At 50.3% G+C, this 26,966-nt stretch overlaps 10 protein-coding genes across 10 annotated transcripts; 6 read left to right on the top strand and 4 right to left on the bottom strand.

The window, feature by feature from the left end:
- Positions 1-1,045: 1,045 nt before the first annotated feature.
- On the top strand, positions 1,046-2,523 carry ASPSYDRAFT_375596 (twinfilin). The gene is made up of 4 exons (XM_040845552.1): positions 1,046-1,168; positions 1,260-1,894; positions 1,972-2,223; positions 2,272-2,523. Exons 1-4 carry the CDS (start codon positions 1,150-1,152, stop codon positions 2,395-2,397), a joined length of 1,032 nt encoding a protein of 343 aa, XP_040709020.1. The 5' UTR covers positions 1,046-1,149; the 3' UTR covers positions 2,398-2,523.
- A 126-nt stretch (positions 2,524-2,649) lies between these two features.
- ASPSYDRAFT_138467 (PHF5 family protein) lies at positions 2,650-2,976 on the bottom strand (the record flags this gene model as incomplete). The annotated part of the gene is made up of 1 exon (XM_040840841.1): positions 2,650-2,976. The coding sequence occupies one exon, from the start codon at positions 2,974-2,976 to the stop codon at positions 2,650-2,652; it is 327 nt and encodes a 108-aa protein (XP_040709019.1).
- Positions 2,977-3,422: 446 nt separating this feature from the next.
- On the top strand, positions 3,423-4,551 carry ASPSYDRAFT_27159 (pinin family protein; the record flags this gene model as incomplete). The annotated part of the gene is made up of 3 exons (XM_040844368.1): positions 3,423-3,433; positions 3,497-3,944; positions 4,150-4,551. 3 exons carry the CDS (start codon positions 3,423-3,425, stop codon positions 4,549-4,551), a joined length of 861 nt encoding a protein of 286 aa, XP_040709018.1.
- Positions 4,552-4,761: 210 nt separating this feature from the next.
- ASPSYDRAFT_373999 (alpha/beta fold hydrolase) lies at positions 4,762-6,517 on the top strand. Its single transcript, XM_040845537.1, has 7 exons — positions 4,762-5,050; positions 5,194-5,246; positions 5,296-5,403; positions 5,463-5,572; positions 5,640-5,970; positions 6,049-6,100; positions 6,157-6,517. The coding sequence occupies exons 1-7, from the start codon at positions 4,972-4,974 to the stop codon at positions 6,432-6,434; spliced, it is 1,011 nt and encodes a 336-aa protein (XP_040709017.1). The 5' UTR covers positions 4,762-4,971; the 3' UTR covers positions 6,435-6,517.
- Positions 6,518-6,600: 83 nt separating this feature from the next.
- On the bottom strand, positions 6,601-8,473 carry ASPSYDRAFT_128449 (uncharacterized protein; the record flags this gene model as incomplete). The annotated part of the gene is made up of 5 exons (XM_040840496.1): positions 7,868-8,473; positions 7,664-7,811; positions 7,538-7,610; positions 7,361-7,485; positions 6,601-7,303 (listed from the first exon to the last, which is right to left on the bottom strand). The coding sequence occupies exons 1-5, from the start codon at positions 8,055-8,057 to the stop codon at positions 6,601-6,603; spliced, it is 1,239 nt and encodes a 412-aa protein (XP_040709016.1). The 5' UTR covers positions 8,058-8,473.
- A 162-nt stretch (positions 8,474-8,635) lies between these two features.
- On the top strand, positions 8,636-12,814 carry ASPSYDRAFT_169491 (putative PHD and RING finger domain protein). The gene is made up of 5 exons (XM_040843401.1): positions 8,636-8,953; positions 9,032-9,062; positions 9,205-9,369; positions 10,391-10,743; positions 10,842-12,814. The coding sequence occupies exons 1-5, from the start codon at positions 8,935-8,937 to the stop codon at positions 12,401-12,403; spliced, it is 2,130 nt and encodes a 709-aa protein (XP_040709015.1). The 5' UTR covers positions 8,636-8,934; the 3' UTR covers positions 12,404-12,814.
- Positions 12,815-14,034: 1,220 nt separating this feature from the next.
- On the top strand, positions 14,035-15,982 carry ASPSYDRAFT_1157470 (MFS transporter; the record flags this gene model as incomplete). Its single annotated transcript, XM_040840033.1, has 2 exons — positions 14,035-14,764; positions 14,832-15,982. 2 exons carry the CDS (start codon positions 14,035-14,037, stop codon positions 15,737-15,739), a joined length of 1,638 nt encoding a protein of 545 aa, XP_040709014.1. The 3' UTR covers positions 15,740-15,982.
- A 298-nt stretch (positions 15,983-16,280) lies between these two features.
- ASPSYDRAFT_138897 (sister chromatid cohesion factor PDS5) lies at positions 16,281-20,909 on the top strand (the record flags this gene model as incomplete). The annotated part of the gene is made up of 3 exons (XM_040840886.1): positions 16,281-16,637; positions 16,718-18,394; positions 18,447-20,909. The coding sequence occupies 3 exons, from the start codon at positions 16,281-16,283 to the stop codon at positions 20,907-20,909; spliced, it is 4,497 nt and encodes a 1,498-aa protein (XP_040709013.1).
- Positions 20,910-21,396: 487 nt separating this feature from the next.
- Positions 21,397-24,857, bottom strand: ASPSYDRAFT_374691 (SWI/SNF chromatin-remodeling complex subunit SNF5). The gene is made up of 4 exons (XM_040845542.1): positions 24,175-24,857; positions 22,550-24,108; positions 22,312-22,498; positions 21,397-22,210 (listed from the first exon to the last, which is right to left on the bottom strand). Exons 1-4 carry the CDS (start codon positions 24,373-24,375, stop codon positions 21,884-21,886), a joined length of 2,274 nt encoding a protein of 757 aa, XP_040709012.1. The 5' UTR covers positions 24,376-24,857; the 3' UTR covers positions 21,397-21,883.
- Positions 24,858-25,557: 700 nt separating this feature from the next.
- On the bottom strand, positions 25,558-26,922 carry ASPSYDRAFT_39999 (endonuclease/exonuclease/phosphatase family protein). The gene has a single exon (XM_040846002.1). The coding sequence runs from the start codon at positions 26,647-26,649 to the stop codon at positions 25,720-25,722; it is 930 nt and encodes a 309-aa protein (XP_040709011.1). The 5' UTR covers positions 26,650-26,922; the 3' UTR covers positions 25,558-25,719.
- Between the last annotated feature and the right edge of the window lie 44 nt (positions 26,923-26,966).

Genomic DNA, 26,966 nt, shown 5'->3' with positions numbered 1-26,966 from the left:
TGTCCAACCGTGGTTATCATGAGCATTGATATCACAAGAGCCTCGCTCATACTCTGACCAATGCTCAAGAAGAGTTCGCAGGACTTCTAGTTGCCGATACTGCGCCGCCCAATGCAACACGGACCGTCTATAGCAGTCCAAGTGCGAGACCTGAGACCCGTGGTTTAGTAGTAACCGCACTACTGATTCGTGACCTCCAAGCGCAGCGTAGAAAAGAGGGGTTCGGCCATCACTGTCGGCGCCGTTGGAGCCCATATTTCCTTGCTCAAGCAATACGCGGAGGACGTGCTCATGGCCTTTTTGAGCAGCTATGTGCATTGTGCTAAGCCAACCTTCCCCGGTCTTGGTCTTGAATGATTCGTGCACGGCTCCCGCCAAATGCGTAGCATCGGGGTCATCGTGAGGATTGTTTATGAGCTCCATATCTACGGATAACGTCTGGTTTAAAGGTGCGAGAAATGAAGAGAACAGCTGGGCGGGCAGTTGTTCTGAAGAGCCGTAGCCCTCCAGAATGTTGTCGATAGCCTCTAGATCGAAAGCGGCATTTTGGAAACCGGAATTTGTCAGAGAAAGTCCGTCCAGAATGCCTTGGTCCTGTGGTCTATCTGTGGGCATCGCATCATCGCCGTTCCCTTGTGTATGCTCAGTGGGCCGGCCAACCTGGCCATTGGCCACGCGATCACCAATCCGTTCAAGTTGCTTTTTCTCTATAAAGTACCTGTTAATACACAAACTAACACAGGATGGACAAATATCAATTTAACTCAAGGATCACTCACGGCGAAAGCTGCGCTGAGCAATGCGGTTCTGTAGTCGGCGGCGCTCTGTGGGATCAGTCGACAGTTGTAGTGAGCTCGAATCCATGTCTCCTCGGCACTCTCTTGGGCTCAACTGCTTCCAAGTCCGATAATGTGAACAAAGAGCCTTTCTCCGCCAAGTAAGACATCATCTACTGGGTCGATCGAAGGCAAGCGAGGATGGAAACGAAATCTAGCCAGCTGAGAGACACTTAATAAGCCCCCATCTCAGCCCCGCTAACCCAACACACCGCTCCTGCCTCCTCATTCAAGACAACAGCTCATCTAACGAGTCATATTGTCCATCCTTTGTGTTCGATAAGGCAAGACTGCAGCCTCAGTCCCATTCAATATGCAGTCTGGAATCTCAGGTACCTACTCCTCCACCTGCTATATACACCGATAACCCCACCACGCCGCCGCCCGCGTTAAGCCCATTACACATCGCTAACCATACAACAGTCTCGCAAGAGCTGCACCATGCCTTTGCAACATTCGCCTCTGACGACTCCATCTTTTGCCTGCCCGTAACAATCACCTCCGAGAGCCTGACCCCGCTTTCTCCGATCCCCTTCTCTGCCGGAGACGCATTCTACCCCTCCCTCTCCCAATTGTCGTCTGTGCTGGAACCCAAGACACCGATTTATCTGCTTATTCGACAGACCGGGTCGGGAGCTCCTTCTCTCGTTGCGCTGACCTATATCCCGTCAAATGCGGGAGTGCGTGCAAAGACCCTTTTTGCGTCTACCCGGGCGACGCTCGTTCGGGAACTAGGCAGCGAGAAGTTTACGGAGACGATTTTCGCTACGGATGAGGATGAGGTTGTTGGTGAAAAGGCGTGGCGAGAACGGGAGGCTGAGAAGAGCGGGTCTCCTGAGACAGGATACAGCCGCGAGGATCTAATGGGGGAGAAAGAGAGGGAGCTGGACGCTGTGCGGAAGGCGGAGGAGGCTGCCCGGAGCGGGACGCCTGGGAGAGACATTGGCATCGGCGGGACCTTTGCACGGGGCCCTTCCAGGATGCGCATTGAAATGCAAGTGGATGAGGATGCGAAGGGGGCACTACAAGGCTTGCAACAAGGGGGGCTAGTACAAGTGGTAAGTTTATCTGCAGACGATGCAATGCCGGGATGATTTGATTATGCTAATTTTTCGTTGTTGCATGTATAATACAGGCCATTGATGTTCCAACGGAGACACTCAAGCTTGTGTCCGCCGAGTCTGGAGTTGACGCCGATTCCGTACAAAAGCAAATCTCCGAATCCTCGCCGAGATACTCATTTTACCATTACCCCGACTCCGATGCTGTCATCTTCATTTACACATGCCCATCGGGCTCGTCGATCAAGGAGCGGATGCTGTTTGCTAGCTCTCGGATGTATGCGCTCCAAGTGGCTGAAGAACAGGGCCTAAAGGTTTCGAAAAAGGTATGGCGACCCAACACATGTCACTGATTTGAGATTATCCTGACAAAGAAACTGCAGATTGAGGCCGGCTCACCGGACGAGGTTACAGGCGAGCGGCTTCATGAAGAGGTGAACCCGCCACAAAACGATGGTATCAGACGGGGATTCGCGAAGCCCAGACGTCCAGGGAGGTAAATCACGTTTGGTTGCCGCATCCACTCCGACAACACTTGCAACGGAGAGCCGAGCGCCGCGCCCCAAGGAAGAAGCAGCCATACACTTATCTCCTGCAGTCAAGTTCCATTCATAATTCTCAGCAGCCATGTTAACAGTAACCGCTGGCGTTTTTCGACAGCGATGTAGGAGAAAAGGCGTGCCAGCTCGTCGTACACCCGTAAACCCAGTCGCATATTTCCCGCGACAAAATCAAGGGCGAAAGCCACCACATCAATGATTTCGAAAACTCTTTTTTTGGTAGAATAAATCTGTCCTTGAACTTCCCAAATTTATAATCTTCGGACAACCGTCTCTGTCCTTCTCTAATCGCGTACATTCAAAGCAGTAGAATGCATCACTGATTCCCTCGCCACCACAAACGATGCACTTATTCTGGTAGTTTCCGAAGGAACACTCGTCGCATATGCGGACCAGGGTAGTAGGACGCACGTATGAGTCGCACACGGGGCACTTTCCATCACATTTGTCACACAGACGGCCGATAGAAATGCCAGGCTGCTTGCGGCACATAACGAGATCTGGGTGATGGCGCGACATGTTGCTGAAAGAACGGTGGCAGATGGATAAGAGGCTGTAGAAAGAGAGACCGAATATGAACGCAGGAAATAACGAGTTATAAGCTAGGAAAGCTTATAAATGGTCTTAGAGGGGTGGCACAGAGGAAGTACCGACCGAAGCTGTTGGAAGGGAAGAGAGAAGAGGTCAGTCAGGCCAGGAACCGCCGAGACCTTTTTCTGCCGCCCCGATGCGGTAAATTGGTCCGTGCGGAGAAGACTGGAACTTTGCGGCTCTATGGCAAGAACAACACACCCGGATTTCGCTCCGTTCATTACACTGATATTTGATCTGTATATATGCGCTTCATCTGACAGGTGTCTTATTATTCGCTTGCCCTCGGCCGCCTCGATCCCCCTTATCCGGTGTACAAAGCTTCATCGCCGCTCTCCACCTCGGCCGATCCAAGCCAGATATACTCACTCAACATGGCAGAAGGGTATGCGATTTCCTTTCCTAGCTCTTACCATCATTTCGAGTGGCTAATTGAACTTTGGTATAGAACTTTAGCCTCTGCTGTAGTCATCCCCGATCAAGATAGCGACATCCCCTCCCCAGAACACGGCGCGAAGCGAAGACAATCCTCAACCGCAGACCCGGATTCAGACATCAAACGCCGCCGTCTGAGCGCCCAGGATGACAACCAAGACTCCGAACAACCTCCCGCTCGCAGACCATCGTCTCCAAAGGCAGGTGTTTCGGACTCGGAACGAAGACGGAATCGTCGGGATGAAGAACGGAAACGTGGGCAGCGGTTATTTGGCTCTCTACTAGGAACACTCTCGCAGAGCTCCAATTCGGCGGCACAACGACGGCGGGCGGATATAGAGCGGAAGCAGCAGGATAAACTCAAAATACAAGATGAGGAGTATGGGGAGCTAAAGAAGAAGAGGCGTGAGGACCGGCTTGCGCTGCGGAAGAAAGAGCAGAAGCTTTATGAGAAAGAGATGGTGGGTTTTCTTTTCTTGCAGACTGAATTGGGAGAGAGCTGCTGCTAATTTATGTCCGGTCTATCCAGATGCATACCCGTCACACGAATCTTCTTGCCACAGCTCACTTTCTGAAAACGAAGTCGGAGCCCGTCCTGGTAGGCAACCACCCCCCACCAACAAAATGCGGCAATTGTCTGTTACATGTGTCTGACCATTCCAATAGTACTATAAGCCGTGGCAGCTCCGATCTAGGGATGAAGATATTATAGAAGACCAAATACGAGAAGCAAAGAAGACAATCGCACGAGAAGTGGAGGAATTCGACGCGCGCAGCACAGAAGAACAGCCAGAGAAACCAGAAACTGAGAATCCGGACCGGTCTGAAGAGCAGAAACCAGAGCAATTGAAGTCTGATGAAAATGCTCAAGACGAACAGTCCAAAGAGCAAAGGGATGCAGTATCAACCGCAACCAACCACGAGAAGGCCCCAGAAGAGGCTAAACCCGAGAGTACTCCCATAGCCAGCGAGGACGTACCAACGACTTCAAATCAAGACGTCCATCGAGGAGCTGAGGATGACGGAGGGGAAGTTGTGGAGGACAATGAAGATACTGTAATTTATTGAACGTCGACTACCATGTTGATCTTGTCTAGTCTACAAGAAGTCCCAAAATGGTGGTAGACAAGTGTAAAATACAATTGAGGGGATGATTTGACGAGGGCCGAGGCATCTCGGAAACGGAGCTTATCAAGGCTCGCCACTGGAGCTCAAATTGCATGCGATTCGCAACTCCAAACCCCTAGGAAGTTCTACTGAGCTCTTATTCGTCTCAATACGTACTATTATTATTATTTTCTAAATATATATTGTCTTTTTTCCCCACCTTCTAGACAAAGCTGTCGGCTTCACGTGACAAAACGAGGAGGGGATCAGGCTAAGGAATATCAACCAGTACACTCCCATTGAACACGCATTGTTCTTGTTCGCGATTGTGAACGACTATTCAGATCCATATAACTTTAACTGTGTGCGTGTATTGTGACCATGGCTGTTGACAAAATCAGGGTCTCGGGAGACCCTCGAGTTGAGCATCGCTCAGCTTTTGTGAACGGGAAAACATACGGTATGAGTGGCTGTTTCCATACTCTACATTATCGCAAATAATTTTCTCTAGAGATTTGTTTTCCCGTCTTTCCCTGACCAAATTATCCACCCAGAGGCGAAATGTTTACTCAGAGAGATAATTGGCTGATTATATATTTTCAGGCTACCTATACAGCCAGCCAGAGTCAGGAAAACACAAAGGCACCGTAGTCTTGGTACGTCCTTCCGAGTGACTGTACGATGAGAAAATTAACAGTGTCGTAGCTCCATGGTTTCCCCGATATCTCAATAGGTTGGCGATACCAGATACCTCTGTTCACCAACAGAGGCTACCAAGTCATTGCTCCGGATTGCCTTGGATATGGAAGAACGGTGCGACATGTTGTTCAGATGACTGCTAACTCTAGAATTCGCTGACCAGAGATATCTAGGATGCGCCCGCTGATCTCGCTGCGTATTCCCACAAGAACTTGGCCGACGACATCAAAGAACTAGCTGCCCAACTAGGTGCAACCAAGATTATCCTGGGTGGCCATGACTGGTACTTACAGTTTATAATTTTATTTCATCTACCTCAAGATTAGACTGTTAGACTGACTTCCCAAAAGGGGCGCATACCTTGCCTACCGCGTTGCCCTCTGGCACCCGGAGTTCGTACAGTATCTCTTCACTGTCTGCGTTCCCTACAGCCCACCATACAAGAAATGGGTCTCCCTCGAGGAGATGGTAGCGAAAATCACGCCGCATTTTGCATACCAGCTGCATTTCGTCAGTGGAGACATTGAAAAGGAGGTGCATACTAAGGATGACCATAAGCAGTTTCTTACTGCGCTGTATGGTGGAAGGACAGAGAAGAAGGAGTTTGCGTTTGATGTGCATAAGGGCGTGGACATGGAGAAGTTGAAACAATTACGCCGGTCAAGGCTGTTGAGTGAGGAGGTATGGCTATTTGCTTGACAATCTTTAGAGTGCTGATTTCCGACCTGGAGGAGAGGACTAATCAGAAATTGATTACAGGAACTTGAATACTACGCCTGGGAATTCGCCAGACATGGTCTTCGTGGACCTCGTATGTTAGCCCCCTTAAACAAACCATTTCTCTCTACTAATACGCTAAACAAATAGTGAATTGGTACCGAACTCGCAAAATAAACCATCAAGATGAACTCTCCCTTGAAAAGAAAACCATTGATGTTCCGGTCCTCTTTATCCAAGCTCTCAGGGATGCCGCTCTCCCACCAAGCCTGGGCAAGGCCATGGGCAAAACCTTGCCTAACCTGACGACGAATCAGGTTGACGCTTCGCATTGGGCGCTATGGGAGAAGCCGCAGGATGTTAATGCGATTTTGGACAACTGGCTGGATGAGGTTGTTGAGGGTAGGGACAGGAAAGCAAAGCTTTGATTTCGTTACCTACGTGAACAGTTTGTGTGAATGTACTTGTTTCAGATTGAAATACGCAGTGGAATGCGATATGTTGGATTATCGTTGAAGGATAATTACACCATGAAATATCGTGAATTCGAATCAGTCATAAGACAGCCGTGCTTCTAGGATAGTAACATCGAGCTTAGTTCTCCAACACCCGAGTCTCAACACTGCATCCAACTTTCTCCAGCCGGTCGAGGAAGTCCTGACCCAAGACCGCCGAAGTAACAATACCACACCTTGAGACCTTCTTCGCCTTCTCCTCGTTCTCCAAAATTACCATGGCTGCTTCAGCCATCAGCACACCGGTGATGTGATACATGGAACCTTGAAATTTCAACTTCCCTAACACGCGTTTCGATGTGTTCTGATCCGGCGTGGCAATAGCACGATACTCGCAGTGATCATCACGACCACTTTCAATAGTCGGCCCACTGCCCGGAGCGTAGATGAGTTTCTTCACGAACCAACGCACCGGAGGTAGGATTAATAGAGCAGTTCCGATCAAGAAGGCGTAGTTGAATAGGATCCCAACGAAGGTGTTGCGTACGTGGAGGAATTGACGGAAGTAGAACCTGGGCCCGTAGAATTCGGGCATCAATGTGCTGCTCCGGTGGACGATGGTCATGTCGCAGAAGTCTGATGGTGACTTCGTGAGGGTGCCTAGATCACGCACAGATCGAACACCGAGGACCCTGGCCATTATAGATTCAGACGGGATGTCCTTTGGTGGTGGGGAAGCCGAGAGTGAAAATGGCTGGGTGGACTCAAGGAGATGGTTTGCGGAGAAGTCCTCAACGCAGGTCAAGATAGAAGAGAGGGTACCACCACTTGCCCCGGATGATCTAAGTGTGTTAGAACGTGGTCATTTTTGTGCGTATAAGGTGCTTATAGTAGCATACTTCAATTCCCAAATCGCGCCAGTGATTTCCTTGGTATGGCATGCTAGTTTCTCTCGGACTTCTTTTACGATAGCCCAAACCAACATGTCTGCAGGAGCGCTTTCAATGCCAACACAGTGAATTATCTGCAGAATTATCAAAAGGCTGGGGTGACAGAATGACTAGCAGGGAACATACGATAGCGCCATTAGACTTGGCTGTCTCATGATACTGATCAACTGTCTGCTTAACCCAGGGAGTTTCTCCAGTCCTGCAAAGTGGTAAGACGTTTTGAACATTTCAATATCATATTGGGAGCCTTACGCATCAAGATAGTGGGTGCCAGCCTGAGCACAAGCTTCGACCACAGGAGTGGAGTATATGTGATACGGCCCAACGCAGTTGATGATAACCTTCGTTCTCTCTACTAGAGGGCGCAATTCTTCCTTAGTAAGTTGGACAGCAATGATCTCTATGGACTGGTTAGCAGAGACGTTCAGCTGTTTAGTATCCATAATTAGGACTTACCTGGGTCTGCGCGATCCGGATTGAGCTTCTTCAGCTCCTGGGCAACGCCTTCGATTTTTTGTGGTGAACGTCCTGCGAGAGCCCATTTCAGGTTCGTAGGGAGGCTCTTAACGATGTGCTCAGCGCAATATTTCCCAGTATACCCGGTGGGCCCAAGAACCACGATATCGAATTCCCTGTTGGACTGCATTGTATCTACCAAGGTGATTGATGCCTCTGTTCTTCACTTTGAGAAGTTGGTTGAAAATAGGGACAACACGAGGCAACTTTAGTGCTACCAGAAGCAGGACTTATAGGTGTAATCAATGCTCAATTGTGATGGATTAAGTGAAGTTCATAGCACTGTGAATACCGTTGCCAAAAGATAAGTGCCTGCCTGCCGTGTACAATTGAGGAGAGCTGATCAACCGCGGCCCAAATAATGAATACGTCACTTGAGACCGGATCCGCTTGTGAATGGGCTAGCTCGTCAAGGCTTGGTCGTCCGAGGAATCAGCTCTATTCCGGCATGGGCTACGGAGATTCTATGGATTGGCCATTTTCTATACCGCTGTACTTGGGACCGTGAATGATGTAAAGTTTTCTCAGCATATCATAGTTGTGAGAGTTAACTCTTGTTAAGCTCATGCCTGAATAAGAGAATTAGTTAGTTTAGTTAACTTAACTCTGGTCTGAGCCCGCTTATCTAATACAACAAGCATTTTTTGAGTGTTCGTTTTTGTGCCTTCCCTGACCGCCTGCTACTTTTAATATACGCGGACAATGGACGACCGATAGGACGTCTGGCCGAATAAGTAATGACAGCTGCTTATTAAAGAGTTGAGAAAGGAATAAAACACGGTCAAATAACTTATTTGCCTTGCTCTACTTTATTGTTAATTTTCACCTACTCCGGGATTGGTAAAGGTGTGGCCGACTTGGTGATTTCGACGCTCATCACGTGGTGCCAAGTCTGAGCCCTAAGCGAGCGCACCCACAATTTGGCCCTCACTTGAAAGCGTCCAGTCTCGATTTCGAACTTCCCGCACTGTTCCCATCTTCGACCTCAACAGCCGCACAGAGACAAGATGACGAAGCGCACTAAGAGTGAGTATAGCCAGACAATCCTAATTCGCCTTTGAATCTATGGGCAATTGAAAAACAGAAGCTGACTATGTTTTCCAGAGGTCGGTATCACCGGTAAATATGGTACCAGGTATGCTTTTGCTAGAAACCCTTTTCCGTCGTCCGATTGAATTCGAGCGCGATTTTTCGTTTACGACACGGCGAAATTTGATGATTAAACGATCAAGAACACGAGCGACTGGACGTTTTATTGACTGATGGCTCGCCAATAGATACGGTGCCTCCCTGCGTAAGCAGGTGAAGAAGATGGAAGTGTCGCAGCACGCCCGCTACATCTGCACCTTCTGCGGAAAGAACACCGTCAAGCGCCAGGCTGTTGGTATCTGGGAGTGCAAGGGCTGCAAGAAGACCATCGCCGGTGGTGCCTACGCCGTCTCGTAAGTCGACCGAATCGCTTTTCTACGCCCATCAGCTCATCGGAGCGTGCATCGTGCATCTTGAACTGGAAACATGGCTAACATGGTATCTACTCAGTACCCCCGCCGCCGCTGCCACCCGCTCCACCATCCGTCGTCTCAGAGAAATCGCGGAGGTTTAAATGTGATGATGGGATTCCTTTCTGTTTCGGTTAATTAAAAAAATGAGACAAATACAAGATATGGATTGTCATGAACGCATCCTCGTCACGAATTTTCCTTTGTCGGTGTTGATAGCATCTGCCACATCGAACACAAGTTTATCACTTAGACATGAACTTCAAGTCTTCAACCTATGGTTTCAGATTTGTCCCATTACCTACCGGAGTAGTCTATGTTCCGTCGATCTTCTGTACCTGGTAGGTCAGAGACTCACCTCGCTTCGTATGGCCGGCTTTTTACCTTGGTTTACCAAGGGTGCTGCGACGCACCCGTGATGGTGTCTTCTGACGGGCAAAATCCCAGCACCTTGCCGACACGTGAGGACCAGGGCCGAGAGCGACAGTATTTGCACATTCATCGATCTCCACCGAGAGTAGTCAAAAATCAGCGTCAAGTCTCTGGTAAATTCTTTAGATTAATGTTTCGTATTCCATTTACATTTGAATCGTCCTTGCTCTCATGTTATAGGCTTCGGCGCCGGAGACTGGGCTTGCTACGCTTCGCTGCCCGGAGCACAGTTTATTCCGTATGAGGAGAGGTTAATCCGCATTGAGCGCACTGCAGGAACATCATTTTGCACCTCAACCAAACGCACAAGCGCCGTGACCATGTTTGCCAGGGCCAACAGGGTTGAATTTGAAGGGCTGTGATTCGCCTTGCGTCGGGCTGGTCACGTTGGCACCCAGACTGTTTCGCGTTAGACCGGATTACTGACCTTCAAAAGGCGGCGCCCGTTTCTCCCCACATCACTCGTCCTACTACTCCCTCTTCCTCCCCTTCTCTCTTCATCTCTTCTTCTTCCTCCATTCCTTTTTGATAGCTGTCCTTCATGCCTTCTCTCAGCTCCCCTTTACACAGCTCTATCATATCGCCATCCGTTAATGTCCGACACTTGTATTGTATGCTTAGGAGACCTTGGCGAAAGCGCCAGCGATCCTCTTGCCGTCGCAGCGCCAAGACCTGACCTTGAACCCGATGGCAAGGCGTCTAATACTTCTGCCAACCCAGAAGAACTCGACGGCAATGATGAAAATATTGGTCTTATCGCACAGTTGCTCCCATGCGGCCATATCCTGCATAACGACTGTCTGAAACCCTGGGTGGAACGGGCTAATAGTTGTCCGATATGCCGCCGTACTTTCAATGTAGTGGAGCTGAGTGATCGAGTCGGAGGTAAGCCAAAGCTCTATCCCAGCAGTTGTCTGCTTTTGGTCTGCTGCATTTCTTGCAGTTCCACAAAAACATGAGTGCTGATTTTGTATTTACCCTAGGCCCCGTTCTCTCTTCCTATGGCGTGCAAGACCGCGTTCAGGTCGCAGAAGTCGACCCGTCTATGGTGGTCGAATATATAGACGATGACCTCTCGGATTCTCAACCTTGTACTGTTTGCGGAAATGCCGATCACGAGGAGCAGCTACTACTCTGCGATGGTTGCGATGTTCCAACACATACCTACTGTATTGGCCTCGATGAGGTGCCAGCGGGATCCTGGTATTGTTCCCGATGTGAGACCCAACGTCCCATCGGACTGTCTTCTGACGCGTCTGATAGACCGTCACTGGCTCAAAATCGACGGCGCCACCGCACCAGGGCACAACAGCGGAGAGTTCAGAGCAGGAATCAAATAAATTCCCTTCATTGGGCACGTGTTTGGCAGTCAGTATGGGATCACCTCAACATAGACTTAGACTTCCCCTTCGATGATGATAGAGCTGTCGAACGTGCGCTGCAACAACAGCGCCGAGAGCAAGCTCATCAGAGAGAATTTCGCACTTGGCAACGTCGCTTCGAAGTCGCAGAGCGACAGGGTGGAAGCAACCGATTCCGGGATACCGCTGCCTTGCTTGACATCGAGGCTCCTCGGCCATCGCGCCCTCGAGTACCTAGGGAACCAACCCCTGAGCCAGAGTCTCTGGAAGAAATGAGAGCATGGAACGCCTTTGAACGTGCTCGAGAGATTGAGAACAACCCGAGTGCAGCCAGGAAACGAAAGGAGCCTACATTGTCTCCTTCTCCAGAACCCACTGAACCGGCGCGAAAGTTGAAAAGACCGCGCACCCGCAGAGCCCAGGACCTTGCGGCTCTGGCTGTGCAAAATGGCGAGTCTTCAAGGACCGCCAGCGCCCAAGCATCTGCTCGGATTAATGCCGACGCATCGAGCGAGCCGAGCTTCCTGCAGTCTCTTTTAAAGGAAGTCGAAGATGCGTCAACGCCACCTAGTGTGAACTCGTACGGTCCCTCGGGTCCGATCTCTGCAGAACATAGCACTCCCGGGCCTTCATCACCTTCACTCTCGCCCGCACCCTCCAACCAGTCTTCTCCTCGTTTATCCTCCGCCACCCCGCCCCCCAATATCGGAGGTAGATCGATCTCGCCAATCCTACTCACATCACCTAATGAAAAGACATCACCCCTTTTCTCCCCAGAAGTCTCACCAACAAACTCCCAGGAAGGAAATATGGAGGATCTAGCGTCGCGCCCTCGAGCCCGCCGGGTGCCCCGAGCGGCATACATAAACAGAACAGCACGTTCCAATGAAAACTCGCCAACCCGACCAGGCTTATCGATGGCGGTAAAGTCCGACATCCAGAAACTTGTCGGAGCTGCTCTGAAACCGTACTACCGGTCCAAGGTTGTTTCTAAAGAGGAGTACACCGACATCAATAGAAGTATTTCTCGGAAACTGTACGGACGTGCGTTGGGATTGGAGACGCTGGAACAAACCTTGAGGACACAGTTGGAAGCTACGGCTAAAGAGGATGTACAGAGCGCGATTGACTCTCTCAAACAGAGTCGAGGGAAGGTTGGCGGGTCTTCTGACGACAGTTCATGATGATATTTTTGGAGCATATAATGGCGCGCTATAGCGAATTTTTGGGCCTTGTTTGTATCAACGTGGGCAAGCATATTTTAGGCGCTGGTTGTATTCTATACTACTATAATTCTCAACGGGTGTATATAATGGCCCTAGATTCATTTCTGGGAAAGATAATTCTAGGCCTTCCTGGGCCCTTCTCATGTGCAAGGACTGCAGGATTACTGATCAACCCCGACTCTCCGTATAATCATATCTCGACCCCGAATAAGCCGAGCCTTCGGAACTGATAATAAGAGTGCTGTGTTTATCTCCGGCTGTACAAGCTAGCTTGCAGTGGGCACAAGCGGGCCGTTACCCGCTTACGTGTGAGGGATCATGACTCCTGCCCTGACTCAGATTGATTATTGATCATTAGTATTGACTATTAAATCATCATACTGTATCGACTATCGTGCATTGAGTTTTCATCGTAGCAAATAGTTGGAGTCAGACCAGCGCCGTGTACCGTGACGACCCCATCGACTCTGCACGGCCAGCCCTGCACCAGGAACCATTAACGGTTCCATCGTCTTCTCGAAGATTGGTGATTGAGCTAGGTAGATTCAGCCCTCTGAAACTTAGCAACATCAAGTCATCAACGGAGTCGGTGTTTTTTCGACCGATCTCCGCGCGCTTGAGCCTGACACGGATACGCATGAAATCCGAGTATCAGCATTATTATTCAGCACTTGCATTGTCATAGCCAATCTCACGTCGATCCTGGCAGTATGAGGAAAGTCGAGAGCAGTGCGTTATGCGGCAGAATTTACAGCATGAGGTGTTGGCCGGAATGATTTCAGCAAGACCTTCAGTTGATGAAGAAGCTCTCGGGCTCGGTATCCAAAAGTTGTGCGATCTCCCGAAAATGGACCCACGAGGGCTGCCATAGGCTCAGAATCCACGGAACGGATGGGCTAAGATATCAGGGTGGGCTTTTTTTTGTGCACAATTTTTCATCTCCAGCCAATTATTTGAGGCTTTGCATTGTTTCTTTAAGAGTGGATCTTTTTTTCAAGGCCATGCGAACCCACTTCTGAGCTTCGCTCATGCCCGAAAACCACGGGGTTAAGTGTCTTATGCGAGCAGCGATTGCGACTTGTGTTGGAACCGTTGATTTGTAACTCGTTTAGTGCCTGGCTTCGGATAACCGGCAGGTCTTGCTGATTCGTGACCAGCAACGACGGCGCACTGGTTGCAGTGTGCTATGAGGCCCGTGACGGATGGAGTGGTCACTGATTGGGCTTCCCCGGCCATTTCTCACGTCCTCCCGGTGTTAGGGCCTGGCTTGGGTCGGAGATAGGAACACCGATCTCGATGGTGTCATGTCCAATGCCTGTTTCTGCGACCTCAGTCCACGCGATGAGGGTCCGCCCCTCTTGCGATACGGTGGAATTATGAATCCAGATTTTTGATGGCCCACTTGCTGCAATGCGTGCGAGGCGTAGTATATTAATGGCGGCATCCAACTTTTTTTTCTACCTCTTTGTTCGGACAAGTCCATTTTCTTTCATCCTTGCCTTTGAGAGGAGTCCTGCTCCCTACCTCACTCATACATACTGATATAATATCCTTCAGCTTTGTATACCTATCGCAGCAACCAACGGACGATGAACGATCCAAACAACCTCCACCCAGGCCAAGGGAATGGGCATGAACTGCCGTCATCTGGCACCACCCTTCGCTCAGTATCTCTCCCCAGCCTCGAAGACGGCGAGAAGGCTGAACATCCTTCCCAAGGCTTAGGCGCTTTGGACTATGAAGAACGCGATCTCGAAAGTGCCAACAATGACGCACAACCACCATCAACAAACGAAAAGCCTAAGGAGGAAGCGAACAACAAGGATCCCAATCTCGTCGAGTGGGATGGGCCCGATGACCCGGAAAACCCCCAGAATATGCCCAAGTGGAGGAAATGGGTCGTGACGATGAGCATGTCGTCGATGACAATGTGGCTCACCTTTGCGAGTAGTGTGTTCTCGACAGCGACATTGGTGACAGCAAAGGAGTTCGGGGTATCCACGGAGGTTATGATCCTCGCTACCAGTCTCGTGGTGTTTGGGTTTGCTGCTGGGCCTTTGCTTTGGTCGCCGCTGTCCGAACTGTATGGGCGTAAATATCCTCTATTTATTGGATATGCCTTGTTTGCCATTTTTCAGATCCCCGTGGCCGTGGCCAAGAACGTCGAGACGGTTCTCGTCTGTCGTTTCTTGATGGGCTTTCTAGGGTGTTCGCCCTTGGCTGTTGTCGGAGGCGCAATGGCGGATTTTTGGGATCCTATTGATCGCGCCGTGGCAATTGCAATGTTTTCTGCGGCTACTTTTGTTGGGCCCGTCCTCGGTATGTGTTTTGATTGTTCTAATTACGCCTCGTTCGTGAGCACTAAACTGATGGACAATAACTCTAGGCCCGATTGTTGGTGGTTTCCTCACTGATTCTTACCTTGGCTGGCGTTGGACTGCCTGGATTACCTTAATCGCTGCAGGATCGTTTGGTACTATCGCTTGGTTCGTGGTCCCAGAGACTTATCACCCTGTGCTCCTACAAAGGCGTGCTGCTCGACTTCGTCGCGAGACTGGGAATGAGAATTTGTATGCGTTCCTCGACCACCATAAGCCAACCTTCACCGACATTGTCCGCAAATACCTTCTCCGTCCGGTTCAGATGCTCATTCATGAACCCATTCTGATCCTCATCACTATATACCTTGCGCTTGTGTATGGCATTCTCTACCTCTTCTTCGAAGCCTATCCGGTCTCCTTTCAAGAGGTTCGCGGGTGGACAAACGGGGGTATTGCCGGTCTTCCGTTCATTGGAATCATGATCGGAGTTTTCTGCGGTGTGGCACTGATCATCTGGCAAACCAAGACTCGCTTTGCTCGCAAACTCGCTAAGCACGGCCGCGTTGTACCTGAAGAGCGTCTCATTCCCATGATGATAGCGTCGGTCCTCCTGCCGGCCGGTCTCTTCTGGTTCGGCTGGACCTCTGAAACGAGCGTTCACTGGATGGCTCAGATTGCCGCTGGTGTCCCCATCGGTATGGGTATTTTGGTGATTTTCATGCAAGGTCTTAACTACATTATTGACGTGTACCTCATGTTCGCCAACTCTGCTATCGCAGCCAACACTTTAATTCGAAGCTCGCTGGGAGGTGCCTTCCCTCTCTTCGCCACGCAGATGTATCACAAGCTTGGTGTGGATTGGGCGTCCAGTCTCCTCGGATTCATAACTGTTGCGATGATTCCTATCCCCATCATTTTCTTCATTTATGGCAAGAGGATCCGGGCGATGAGCAAGTTCTCGCCCAAGTTCTAATTCCATTATTCCAGCCCTATCTTTTTCAGTATTGACCTTGTTAGCAAGCATCTGAAGCGTTGATTTATAGACGTCGACGATTCCGCATCATGATTGGCATGGCATTGCATTGATAACAGTTGATTCGCATGAACTTCCATATAGACAATAATGTAATTAGCATAATATATCTTTGAAAAATCTCCGAATGCCAAAAAGCAGAAACGTTGTGAATTGAATTTATCGAGTATTGATGTGCTTGACTTGATATTCGTACGAAAGAGATTCCAACGCGCGACGCGTCCCAGAAGTGGAGGCGGTCAATGTTGGATTTCCTTTTTTGGCGGAAGTTGATTTGAGATGAAACGCTCCAACAAACCCTCGCATCTTCTCTCCTCCCCGACGAAGTTGATTCCTCTTCGGAATTCCGGAAAGCCAATTCCTCGTCTATCGGGAACCGCACTTGGCGACCTCCACTGCATCCTTATTCCCTGGGAAGCGCATGGTGCGTTGAGAGCGTGCAGCCCCCTTCCACCCTCGGCTTCCCCGCGCCTCGTCCACGATGCCTGCGCGCACACGTCAAGGCCCCTCCGTGGCCACGGAGGCCGTGGAACCTGAAGAGCCCTCCGGCGCTCTTCGCCATCTAAAATTCAATGAGCCGCTTTCCTGGCGCGTTGGACGCTCCGCCATTCCCATCGCAGACCTGCTACAGCGTCTGCAGACACTGGCGCAGGAGTTGCGCAAGTTCGAACAGGAGGAGATTGAGAAGGACTCTCTTAGAAAGGTCTCGCAGGAGTTGGCCACTGCTCAACTCCTAGGGCATAAGGATAAGGGTGTTCGAGCCTGGGCGACATGCTGCATCGTGGATGTGTTGCGCCTCTGCGCGCCTGACGCGCCTTTTACGGCGAATCAACTCAAGGTGCGATCTCTCTGCCGACTTCAGTGTTGATGATATTTTGGTGCGCAACATCGATAATTGACTTTTTCTCTGCATAATAGGATATCTTTACTTGTATAATTTCATCGATTATCCCATCGCTGGGCGATCCCTCTAACCCATATAACGCGCAACACATCTACGTCTTAAATTCACTGGCGGAAGTCAAGAGTGTTGTTCTTATGACCGATTTAGATCATCCCGACACATTGATTGTTCCGCTATTTACAAGCTGCTTCGATATTGTCGCAGGCTCGGCCAAGGCCTCGACCGGTGAGCCTGTCGCCAAGAACGTCGAGTACGATATGACCCGCCTCTTGGTGACAGTCATCGACGAATCACCCGTTCTTGCGCCAGATGTGGTGGACGTTATCGTAGCGCAGTTCTTGCGCATCGACCCCCGTGTCTTGGAAGGCCCTGGGAGAAAGGGAAAGAAGTCCGAGACTCAGGTAGACGAGAAGCAGGAGACGCTTCTTCTGAAGGACTACCCGCCTGCTTACAACATGGCCAAAGCGATCTGTCAGGCGTGCCCGGAAAGAATGACAAGTCACATCAGCCAGTATTTCAACAATGTCATCATTGATGCCTCCGCTACCGGAAAGGAGAACGGCCCTTTGAAGCAGTCCCACCGCAAGCCAAACCTCGACGATTCAGACGAAGAGGGTGAAGATATCAAGGAGTTGAGCAAAGCGCATCGGTTAATTCGAGAACTCTGGAGAGCGTGTCCCGACGTCCTGCAGAATGTAGTTCCTCAACTAGAAGCAGAGCTATCGGCCGAGTCGATGTCGTTGCGCTTGTTGGCAACGCAAACTATCGGCGACCTGACATCCGGAACTGGAGTTGCTGGGCCACCGCCTCCTTCACCGATGGACCCTGCTGCCTACCCGCAGGTGGCATTGGATGAATACACACGATCCATTCCCCAGCCGAATGTCCTTCTTATGCCTTTCTCCCCGAAGCCCTTCTCACAAGCGCACAGCTCCGCGTATGACAGCTTTTTGAGTCGGCGTCTAGACAAGTCGGCTTCAGTGCGTGCCTCCTGGGCTACTGGCGTAGGTCGAATCATCCTTACATCGGCGGGTGGTTCTGGTTTGAGTGATAACGAGGAGCAAACCCTTATCATACATCTCGCATCGATGCTTCGAGATGCGGACGAGAGGGTCCGCCTTGCCGCTGTTGATGCAGTTGGCACCTTCGGTTTGTCTCACATTGTGAACAAACTAGGTGTTAGTGGTGGTTTTTCAACGCAAGACTCGTTGCTTTATATCCTTGCAGAGCGCGTCAAGGACCGGAAACCCCAAGTGCGAGAACATGCTATGAAAATATTGGCCCGAGCCTGGGCTGTCGCCTCTGGTGAGATTGAACAAGACAATGAACAGGTCACGTCCCTGCTAAAAGATGGACCATCTAAAATATTTGACGCTTTCTACACCAACGACCTCGATATTCACGTTTGCATCGATCGTGTCCTCTTCGAGGTCCTTCTTCCTCTCAGCTACCCTCCCATCAAACCCAAGCTTTCTAGAGGTAGCTCGAGCCAATCTCAAAAACTGAAGGACTCTCAGACCTCTGAACCAGAAAACGAGGCCGATGTTGACAAGATCCGTGTTCGTCGCATTCTCACACTTCTGCGAGGACTGGATGAGAAAGCCAAGAAGGTATTCTTTGCTATGCAAGCTCGGCAGCTATCCATGAGGACGGCTGTCACAGTATATCTTCAGGCCTGTGAAGATTACAACGTGAGTTGAATCATGAACTATTGAGCCGGAACTGGTAGCTAACTGTGATTAGGGTGGCGTGATGGAAAAGAACAAGGACCAGATCAAGGCGCAACTAACTAAAGTTATTGACACTCTGTCGAAGACATTTCCTGATCCAATGAGAACATCTGCCGACTTATGGAAGTTCGCAAAGATCCACGACCGACGGGGCTACCAACTCATTCGCTTTGCCATGGCTGCCGTGAGTGACTACCGCACTGTCACCAAAGCTATTAAGGAACTTTCAAGAAGAATACAGTCCAGCAATAACAGCACGATCTTGTACGAGACTCTAGCGCCATTGCTGTATCGATGCAGTTCCGTTGTTTTCAACCGAAGCCATATCCCTGCGATCATGAGCCTTTCGCGCTCAGACGAGAACGGGTTAGCGAATCCCGCACATGAGATGCTTCGCGAAATATCTTCACGCAACCCTGAGGTTTTAGAGGCCCAGGTGCAAGAGATGTGCAAGGATCTTGAAACACATGCACCCAAAGCCGCCACATTGAGCGCTGCAGGGACCGAGGAAATCCTCAAGGCCTGCTCTGGGTTCGCAAAGAAGCTCCCCTCTAGGTTACCGAAGGAGCGCAAGTTCTTCCAGGCTCTCGTCGACTATGCTCTGCACAGTCCGTCACCTCGTGCTGCTAAACATGCGGTACTTATTCTCATGGCTGTGGCTGATAAGAAGGAAATGTATGCCAAAGACCTCGCTAAGAAATGTGTTTCCAAGTGCAACTACAATTCCGACCGATTTCTAACGAAACTCGCAACACTGTCGCAACTTAACCTTCTCGCTCCACGAGAGGCCGACGAGGAGAGCGACGCCATTATTAAGATTTCTGTCAATCAAATCCTACTAACAAACCGATCTCCTACCCCGGACTCGGGATATTCGTGGTCAGATCAAGTTGATGATGAGACTGCAGCCAAGGAATGGGCACTCAAAATCATCGTCAATCGCCTTCGGGCCAAAGATGGCTCTGACAGTGACGACGACTTCCGTGCTCACGCAGGGCCTGTTTACGACACTCTGAATAAGCTCATCCTCAATTCTGGCGAGTTGTCGAAGAAGAAAGATACGCCGGCTGCTCAGAAGTCAAGACTACGGCTTCTAGCTGCCAACTCTTTGCTGAAGCTCTGCGGCTCACATGCTCTATGTGAACAATTGCTCACCCCGAAAGACTTCAACGCGCTTGCGCTCGTAGCTCAGGACCCAATCCCGGAAGTGAGAAGCGGGTTTATTAACCAACTCAAAAAGAAACTTGTGCAGAACTCCCGGCTAGGCCACCGGTGGTACGTCATACCGTACTTGCTTGCATTCGAGCCCCAGATTGGATTGAAAGATAGTACTCTGACGTGGTTGCGATCTCGGGTCGCATTCTTCTCCCAACAAATGAATGGCAAGAAAGGCGAGAAGCAGATGGTTATGGAGGCTATGTTTTCACGTCTCCTATCCCTCCTCGCATACCATCCCGATTACCCACCGGCTGATCTGGATGAGTCGACCAGATTAGACGACTTAACAGATTTTGCTCGTTACATCCTCTTCTACCTCTCTGCGGTGGCAAATGAACATAATCTCTCACTAATATTCCACATCGCGCAGCGTGTGAAGCAGGCGCGGGATGGAATCACGAATTCTGATGAGATATCCACGCGCCTGCACACGCTTTCCGATCTAGCACAAGCAACAATTCGACGGTTCGCAGACATCTACTCCCAGCAACGCAGGTTCGGTGGGGGCGCCGGTGGTGTCAACATCCTCCAAACATATCCCGGCAAGGTTGGCGTGCCTAGCTCTATATTCGCCCCAATGGGAAGTCACCGTGAGGCGCAAGAAGTTGCAGATACGACTTTCCTCCCGGAAGATGCCGACGACAGACTCGATCGGATTGTGCGATCCTCCATGCGAACGAAGAATGGGTCAACCAGCCAGGGTGCTGCAAAGAAACGAAAGACCGACGAGGGTAATGGGAGCACCAGCGCAACGAAACGAGTGAAGAAGCAAAACGCACCTTCAAATAGGCGGAAATCATCTTCTGCCGCCACTTCAAGGACCCCCAAGAGCAAGAAGAAGACCGGAGATGGCTGGTCGTCGGATGATGGCGAAGCGGTGGGTGAAGGCACCAGTTCAGCAGCTCGGAGACGTAGCAGCAGAGGCAACCCACGAAGAGTCAGCTACGCAGACCGTGACAGCGATGAAGATGACATGGAAATGGACGAATGGAACGAGGCTCAAGCTGAAGATGAGGGCGAAGACCAAGCCGAGGAATCCGACGGAAGCGAACTGAGCGAACCCGATAGCGAGGTGCTAAAGGAAGCCGACGGTCCCGACTCCGAAAAAGAGAACGAGCCCACTGACAAGCAAAACGGCGAGGACGCGGAGCCTGAATCTCCAGCTCCAGCCCCGAAGCCGAAATCAACGCCCAAACGCCCAGAGAAGGCGCGGACGACCACAACCCTTCCAACACGACGATCCTCTCGGCGTGGTTGATATTCCCTCTCCCACTGCTTTTAGGTGCGACATTCGGTATGAGTCTATATCCTGCCCTGTCTGTGAATACGTAACAATTTCGAACAATTGATCTTAAGTCGGATTTGTCCATACCTATTCTTAAGTTGCCTCATGTCTGCTTATTTATTTACTTATCCATGCGGTGAACTTGTGTAACCCAGTTAGTCAGTTTGTTTGCAGCTCCTCCTTGATGGAACGGATTTTCTTCTTTCTTCTATTTCCTCTTTCCTCATGCTTCCTAGTTGCTAAAATTTCGACCTGAAATTGTTGATCTACTAGTTTCTCGTCCTGTCCAGAGTTTGAATACCCAACACGATCATTCAAGTTAGCTTTGTTTGACTTCATGGAGACGCAGCACTTTTTCTTTACTTTCTCAAAGCGCAATGGATATAATAATGTGTTTGATGTAGTTAAAATACGATCTATCCCTCAGAATTTCTTACATACTCGCGCGAATATCTTCCCGCCGCGTGTTGCTTTAAAATGGGATTTTATTAGTTATACCAAAGGAAACGCCAGTGTGATCAATCAATATCCAGAATCTGAAGTGACCTAGGCGAGTTCGAGTTAATGTAGCTCGTATGTACTTTACGAGGACGAATAATACAAGCTGCTTATGGTGGTGCCCAAAGGAGATGGCAAAAAGCTCAAAAGCTCAAGAGCGCAGAAATTCAGAATGGACAGACCAATGGAAAAAAGTAAGTCACCAAAGTAGGTATTGAACAGGCACAGCCACTAAGTCGCTCACAAATCATATACACCAGGACCAGAAACCAAAACTGAAACTGAAACCGGGAAGAGATGGTAATCAGACATGACATGCTTTGACACGAGAAAAGGATGGCGGGTTTGCTGTAGAATAGGGAAGAGTTTAAATGCAGACACAAGGAAGAGGGGTGTACATTGGTTCTGTCAGTAATGAATTGGAATCAAGTTTCCCTATCATTCAGCTGTCATGCAGGCGGGTTGGTCCCAGAAGCAGGTTTCGAGATCCGTTCTTCCACGCGTTCCTTGTGTTGTCGATTTCGGAGATGGACCTCGAAGTTGTCCACGGTTGTGCCAGGTCCAGGCGTGTAGAGTTTCCCAGGGCAGTCGTGGCACCGAATACGCGGAAGATAGAGGAATTTCAACTTTTGGCTAGGGTGAGAGTTAGGGTTGGCCACGGGCTGCATTGTTTCCGTGTCCACAGCAGTGTACCGCATCACCGCTTCGAAGGAGTCATTCGGGTTCGCCTGGTTGAGTCGAGCGAGTCCTGCTACTAGCCAACTCGGAGGCGGGGGCTAGAATAGAAACCATCAGTACGGTGTCTCATATTCAGCATTATTCCTCTACCAGTTGGGGACCTTCGCTTCGAGGGAAAGCGGGGCTTTCATTTACGTACCCCAGGGACGCCTGGTTGAGAAGGATTAGGCGCTTCTACAGCCCCTAGGTGTTGGATAGGGCCCGGGCGACCGGCGCTTGATAACCGAGCTTGGTGGGTTTGAGAGGGGGTTGGTGTTGAGTTCAATGTTGGTGTAGGGACCTGCGGTGTGCTTCGTTGGGATGTGGCCTGCGTTACCGCTGCAGAACTAGGGACGTTAGGGTTGACTTTGGAGCCATTGGCGATAAAGTGGCGGAACTTTTCACGTGAAATCTTGAGCGTCACAACCAGCCTCTCCGGCTCTTCGGGGGTTTCTTCGCGGTAGTCACGCCTGCGAGACGAGACTCGAGGTTCATGGTGAGGCTCAGGAGTTGCCGACTGGCCTAGATTCGCACGTAGGGCTGCATGTGCTGCGGTAGCAGCTCCTCGCATGCCTCTCGTACGTGCCGTCCCTTGAGCTAGGTGGGGACCAATAGCGGGAGATCCGACCAAGGAGGACTCATCGCTATCTGACTCGTCTGAATCGTCACCTCCATCCCGTAACCCAACTGCAGCACGTCGGCGACTTGTCCCAGACCGTTTCAAGACGTTACTCTCTTCTAGTGAAGAAGCTGTATTCGGGATAACAGACGACACCAGCAGCGTGCGAATCGTTCGTTGGCGGTCCTTGAGGTCGGGTAAAGCCGGCCCACCACGACGATTGACAGACCGTTTCTGTCGCCGTTGATCTCTCTGGAACGAGACCTCTGTCCGCTCAAGCTCCGCTTCATTAAGTTCGTAGAGATATGGCGTGAATTCCTTTGCGGCCTGGAAGGGTCGGAAGGATGAAAGAAGTGGTGTGGGTAAAAAGGCCATCTTCAGGTCTGGGTCGTCAACAGGGCGTCCATCGAAAGGATGCGAGAGAATGTAGAGGGATTTGGTGAATAGTTGCGACTGCTCACGAATTGAGTGGGCAATTGCTGTTGTAAATTCTCCAGAAAGGGAAAGATCATTTGTCATTCGCGCGGCGAATTCTTCAGGGTTATTGTGAGGATCATTTATATCCCATTCAAATTGGTCAACTAAAGTATTCTGACCAATTGTGATGTTTAATTTGACCACAATGCGCATTTCGTCATTTTTGTACGCGCTGTATGGGAGGTGAGGATCGAGGGCCTCCTCTTCGATATTTAGATGCGGGTAATAGTCACAAAGCTGCTCCTGGATGCTCTGAGAGACCATTCGTATCAACGGACCACACGACTCGAGTGGAAGGCCTAGGTCCTCCACAAGTTTCTCCGCGAATAGGTCAGGCGAAACAACACGGTCATGGAGGTTCCATGTGAAGGTATCCCGGATTTTCACCTTCTCCCAATCAATATCCAACCTAATTGGTACCAGGTTTTCAAGTTGTTCGTTCTGAGTCTTTAAATCTTTGCGAGAAACTCGTAGCTCGCGTGTCTTCCGATTGCCAGGACGGCGTCGGTGGGCGGGGTATAGCAATTGTGGGTGTTGATTGCGCAAGTCGGTACGGGCATTTCCAAACCCTTCGTAGCCAACACCGTAAAGAGCGGCCGGGTTCATATGGTTTTCCCGTCGTAAGGTAAGGTAATAATCGCGTTCTGCGCGCTTTTCTTGCTGCAGCTGTTGACTCGGACTTTGCCACGCAGTCAGGGCAGAATGACTGAATTCCCGGTTTACGTATTCGTCCAGTAGGATCTTTTCTACAGGGGTCTCTCGCAGGCGTACGGGCAGAGCATTGCTGGAGGAAGAGGTCTGAACAAGTGCTCCATCTCGCGATCGCTTTTTGCCGGACCCGGCTCCATTAGCACTGCCCTTCTGCGAATCCGGTGAGAAATTGGCGTTAGACCCATCATTGCTTAACTCTGGTTGGGGTAATGTCACGCCGGATGCCGCAAGAACAGCCTTCGCATTCTGTTTCCCTTCCTCAATCGTATCTGGTCCTTCGATTCCGTGATCCGCGAGAAGCGACGTATCGACATCATTATCGAAGTCGGCAGCTCCATCCAGTAAGTCCGAGTTATTATGAATTGAGTCTGATTGCGCGTCGGTCACCCCAGACTGGGATGGATCGGGAAACGGCATTATTCCTAAATATATTCACGAGCCACCGCAACACTTTCCAAACGAGACACGGTAGGATTCACTCGCACCGATTGAACAAGTGAAAAAAGAAAAGCTGAAAAAAGAGATCGAGAATATACTATGACAGCATTCTTCGGAAGATATGGTTCTGGAGCTGTGACGAAGTATATTAGTCCTGAGTACAAGCTTTTTTCTGCTCGGTGTCATCGCAGAAGAGACGCGACAGCGCAACAAACGGAGTCGCGAAACGCGATCATCCAGAAGCAACAAAATCATGACGCGAAAACCATCGCAAAAAAGACCGCCATTTATATGGCCAGGGAGACGTAGCGTCGCAACATCCTCGGTAGGACAGAGGAGCGAGCCACGCAGACCCAATGCAATGACCCCGATGAGGGGGGCGCATTCCAAAGCGAAAGCGAAATAATTGCGGAAAAGTGCAAGCAAAAGGGAAAAGGAGTTTAAATATATAGTAGAATACTAACCACGAAATATAGTAACGAGTAAAGAGGCTCCAGGGCCGAACGAAGCACTCTATGGGTCTGCGTGCCGGGTCTGGTCTGGGTCTTTCGCGAGAGAGAAACAGCGCCCGGAAAGGAGCGGCGGGATCAGCTGACAGCGCACCGAGGAACGTATCACGGCGCGTCTCGACGAGGCCAATGGCAACTGTCTTTCTTTGACTCCAGGAAAACTAAATTTTCACACTTAAGGTTGCTTCCAAACTGTGGGGGTCGGAGCTTGTTTGGATGAGCCGCGTTCTGCGACAGGACGTCAGGGGCAAAGAGAGAGGAAAAGAGAGGGAGGGTGAAGCGCTGTGAGAGGAAGAAAAGCTGGAGCGGCGTTTTGTCCGTTACAAGCGGTTTCCGAATGGCAAGGCAGAGGACAGCTGAGGGGAGACTGGAGGCGAGCAAGCTGCCCGAGAAACAGCGCTTTCAAAGCAGAATCCGAGAAACAACTCTAGAGCCTTTTTGAAGCTATTCAGACACCTTCTTTTACCTCCATCCTACCTCATCAGAGCGCCAGTGCCTTTACCATTGTTACTGTATGATAACCGTAAATGGTGGTATTTTATAGCACGTGACTATACGTCTCCCGCTCTTTCAGACTATCATGTGACTCTCACCATACCATAAACGGTATAGTCAAGGGCCGCTTGTGCCCTTAGCATGACAGCTCCTTCTCCAGGATGTAAGACACAATACCAATTTCGTCCGGTCGTACAAACTTCTTACAGCAGAGGACATCAGCTCGCTCGTGCATTATTTCAGGCTCCAGGATGTTTACGAGTACATGGAAATATGCATGCTGATGGCTCCGGGAGATGATCACCCAATCGTCAAAATCTCAGTGGCGTAAGCTCACATCAACCACCACCGCCCGATGATCCGAGTTGAACACGCCATCATCGAACTTGTTTGCCAAGACTGCATACCCTTCCATCCCCCAGGGAAGGCCACAGCAACGACCCTCGCTATCCACTGTCTGAGCGGGCCCCAGAAAGATGTAATCGATTCGTGAGGGTTCCTCTGGCTCGTATCCAAACCCCGTCCACGTAATGTGGTTGCCGTATGAATCGGCCTTGTTCACCAATGCTGCGGCGTCAAGCAGCGGAGATTCCTTAGCTGTCAATACCGAGTGTGCTTCTTGAGATTCTTCACTATTCAAATCGCCCGCCAGGAAGACGCCCGAGATTATATTGCCGAGGCGCCCAGTTCGATACTCTTCGATCTTCCCCAAGATGATATGGGCCGCCTCAAACCGAGAGCGGGATCCCTGGTCATCTAGATGGGTGTTCAGGGCGAGGACTGTTTGGCGGCTGACGTGATGGGTGAAGACACCGATGGTTACAATGCGAATCGATGCAGCATCCCAACCTTTCGATGGAACATTTGGCGTCTCAGAGAGCCACACGGTCTCCCAATGACGAAGCTCCCAGACCGAGGGGCGATAAAATATGGGTGAATACTCGCCAGCCTTGTAGCCATCATTTCGACCAACGCCAATGTAGGCCCAAGCTCCGGCTCCGGCTCCGGCTTCCGAGGTGGCGGAATCGGCCGAGTTTAACCCAGATAATAGATCAATGAGTTGGTGGTCGAGGACCTCTTGTAGACATATGAATGCATCCAAGTTGCGAGCGTTGTAGTGGAGCTCGCTGAGGATGCGTGGTACTCGCTCACTCCAAGGTTGCTCCCCTTTGAACGGAGAAGAACCGGTGTCATACCGAATGTTTTTCGTCAAGACGCGCAGAGGAATCCCCGTTCTGTCCAGCATCATGTCTAATCCAGCTGTAATCCCTTGGGTAGAGAGAAAATCAGCTTGTTCGAGTCGCAGTGAGGTCGCAAGTGAGGAGGAAACGCCATGACGCAACCCCGCGGCTCGTTGGAGAGGGGACTGATGTGACCTATATCTTAGGTGGCCATCTTCGTACTCGTTTTGAACACTTTTAGTTTCTATAATAGCTTAGGAAATTTAAATTGAGTGGTACAAAGTTACGGCCGGAAATATTGCGTTAAGAGATCCATCTATCGTAAACTATATATCATTGCCACCACAAGGTCTTCGAGAATGGTTTCGAGAAACTGCTTTAGTTG

Source organism: Aspergillus sydowii (genome assembly GCF_001890705.1).
Source record: "Aspergillus sydowii CBS 593.65 unplaced genomic scaffold ASPSYscaffold_1, whole genome shotgun sequence".
NCBI lineage: Eukaryota > Fungi > Ascomycota > Eurotiomycetes > Eurotiales > Aspergillaceae > Aspergillus > Aspergillus sydowii.
The sequence above is the reverse complement of the archived record's forward strand: the minus strand, read 5'-3'. Positions and strand labels throughout refer to the sequence as shown.

Excerpts from the sequence above, each read along its gene's own strand:
- ASPSYDRAFT_375596 (XM_040845552.1), top strand. Across the intron at positions 1,895-1,971 it reads AAGGGGGGCTAGTACAAGTG|GCCATTGATGTTCCAACGGA; the intron begins GTAAGTTTATCT and ends TGTATAATACAG. Across the intron at positions 2,224-2,271 it reads GCCTAAAGGTTTCGAAAAAG|AAACTGCAGATTGAGGCCGG; the intron begins GTATGGCGACCC and ends ATCCTGACAAAG.
- ASPSYDRAFT_373999 (XM_040845537.1), top strand. The coding sequence starts at position 4,972 with ATGGCTGTTGACAAAATCAGGGTCTCGGGAGACCCTCGAGTTGAGCAT. Across the intron at positions 5,051-5,193 it reads TGTGAACGGGAAAACATACG|GCTACCTATACAGCCAGCCA; the intron begins GTATGAGTGGCT and ends ATATATTTTCAG. Across the intron at positions 5,404-5,462 it reads GCCTTGGATATGGAAGAACG|GATGCGCCCGCTGATCTCGC; the intron begins GTGCGACATGTT and ends AGAGATATCTAG.
- ASPSYDRAFT_39999 (XM_040846002.1), bottom strand. The coding sequence starts at position 26,649 with ATGATGCTGGACAGAACGGGGATTCCTCTGCGCGTCTTGACGAAAAAC.
- ASPSYDRAFT_374691 (XM_040845542.1), bottom strand. The coding sequence starts at position 24,375 with ATGCCGTTTCCCGATCCATCCCAGTCTGGGGTGACCGACGCGCAATCA. Across the intron at positions 24,109-24,174 it reads CTGTTCTTGCGGCATCCGGC|AAGGGCAGTGCTAATGGAGC; the intron begins GTGACATTACCC and ends CCGGATTCGCAG. Across the intron at positions 22,211-22,311 it reads CTCAACCAGGCGTCCCTGGG|CCCCCGCCTCCGAGTTGGCT; the intron begins GTACGTAAATGA and ends TTTCTATTCTAG.
- ASPSYDRAFT_169491 (XM_040843401.1), top strand. Across the intron at positions 9,063-9,204 it reads ACCGGTAAATATGGTACCAG|ATACGGTGCCTCCCTGCGTA; the intron begins GTATGCTTTTGC and ends GCTCGCCAATAG. Across the intron at positions 10,744-10,841 it reads GCTGAGTGATCGAGTCGGAG|GCCCCGTTCTCTCTTCCTAT; the intron begins GTAAGCCAAAGC and ends TATTTACCCTAG.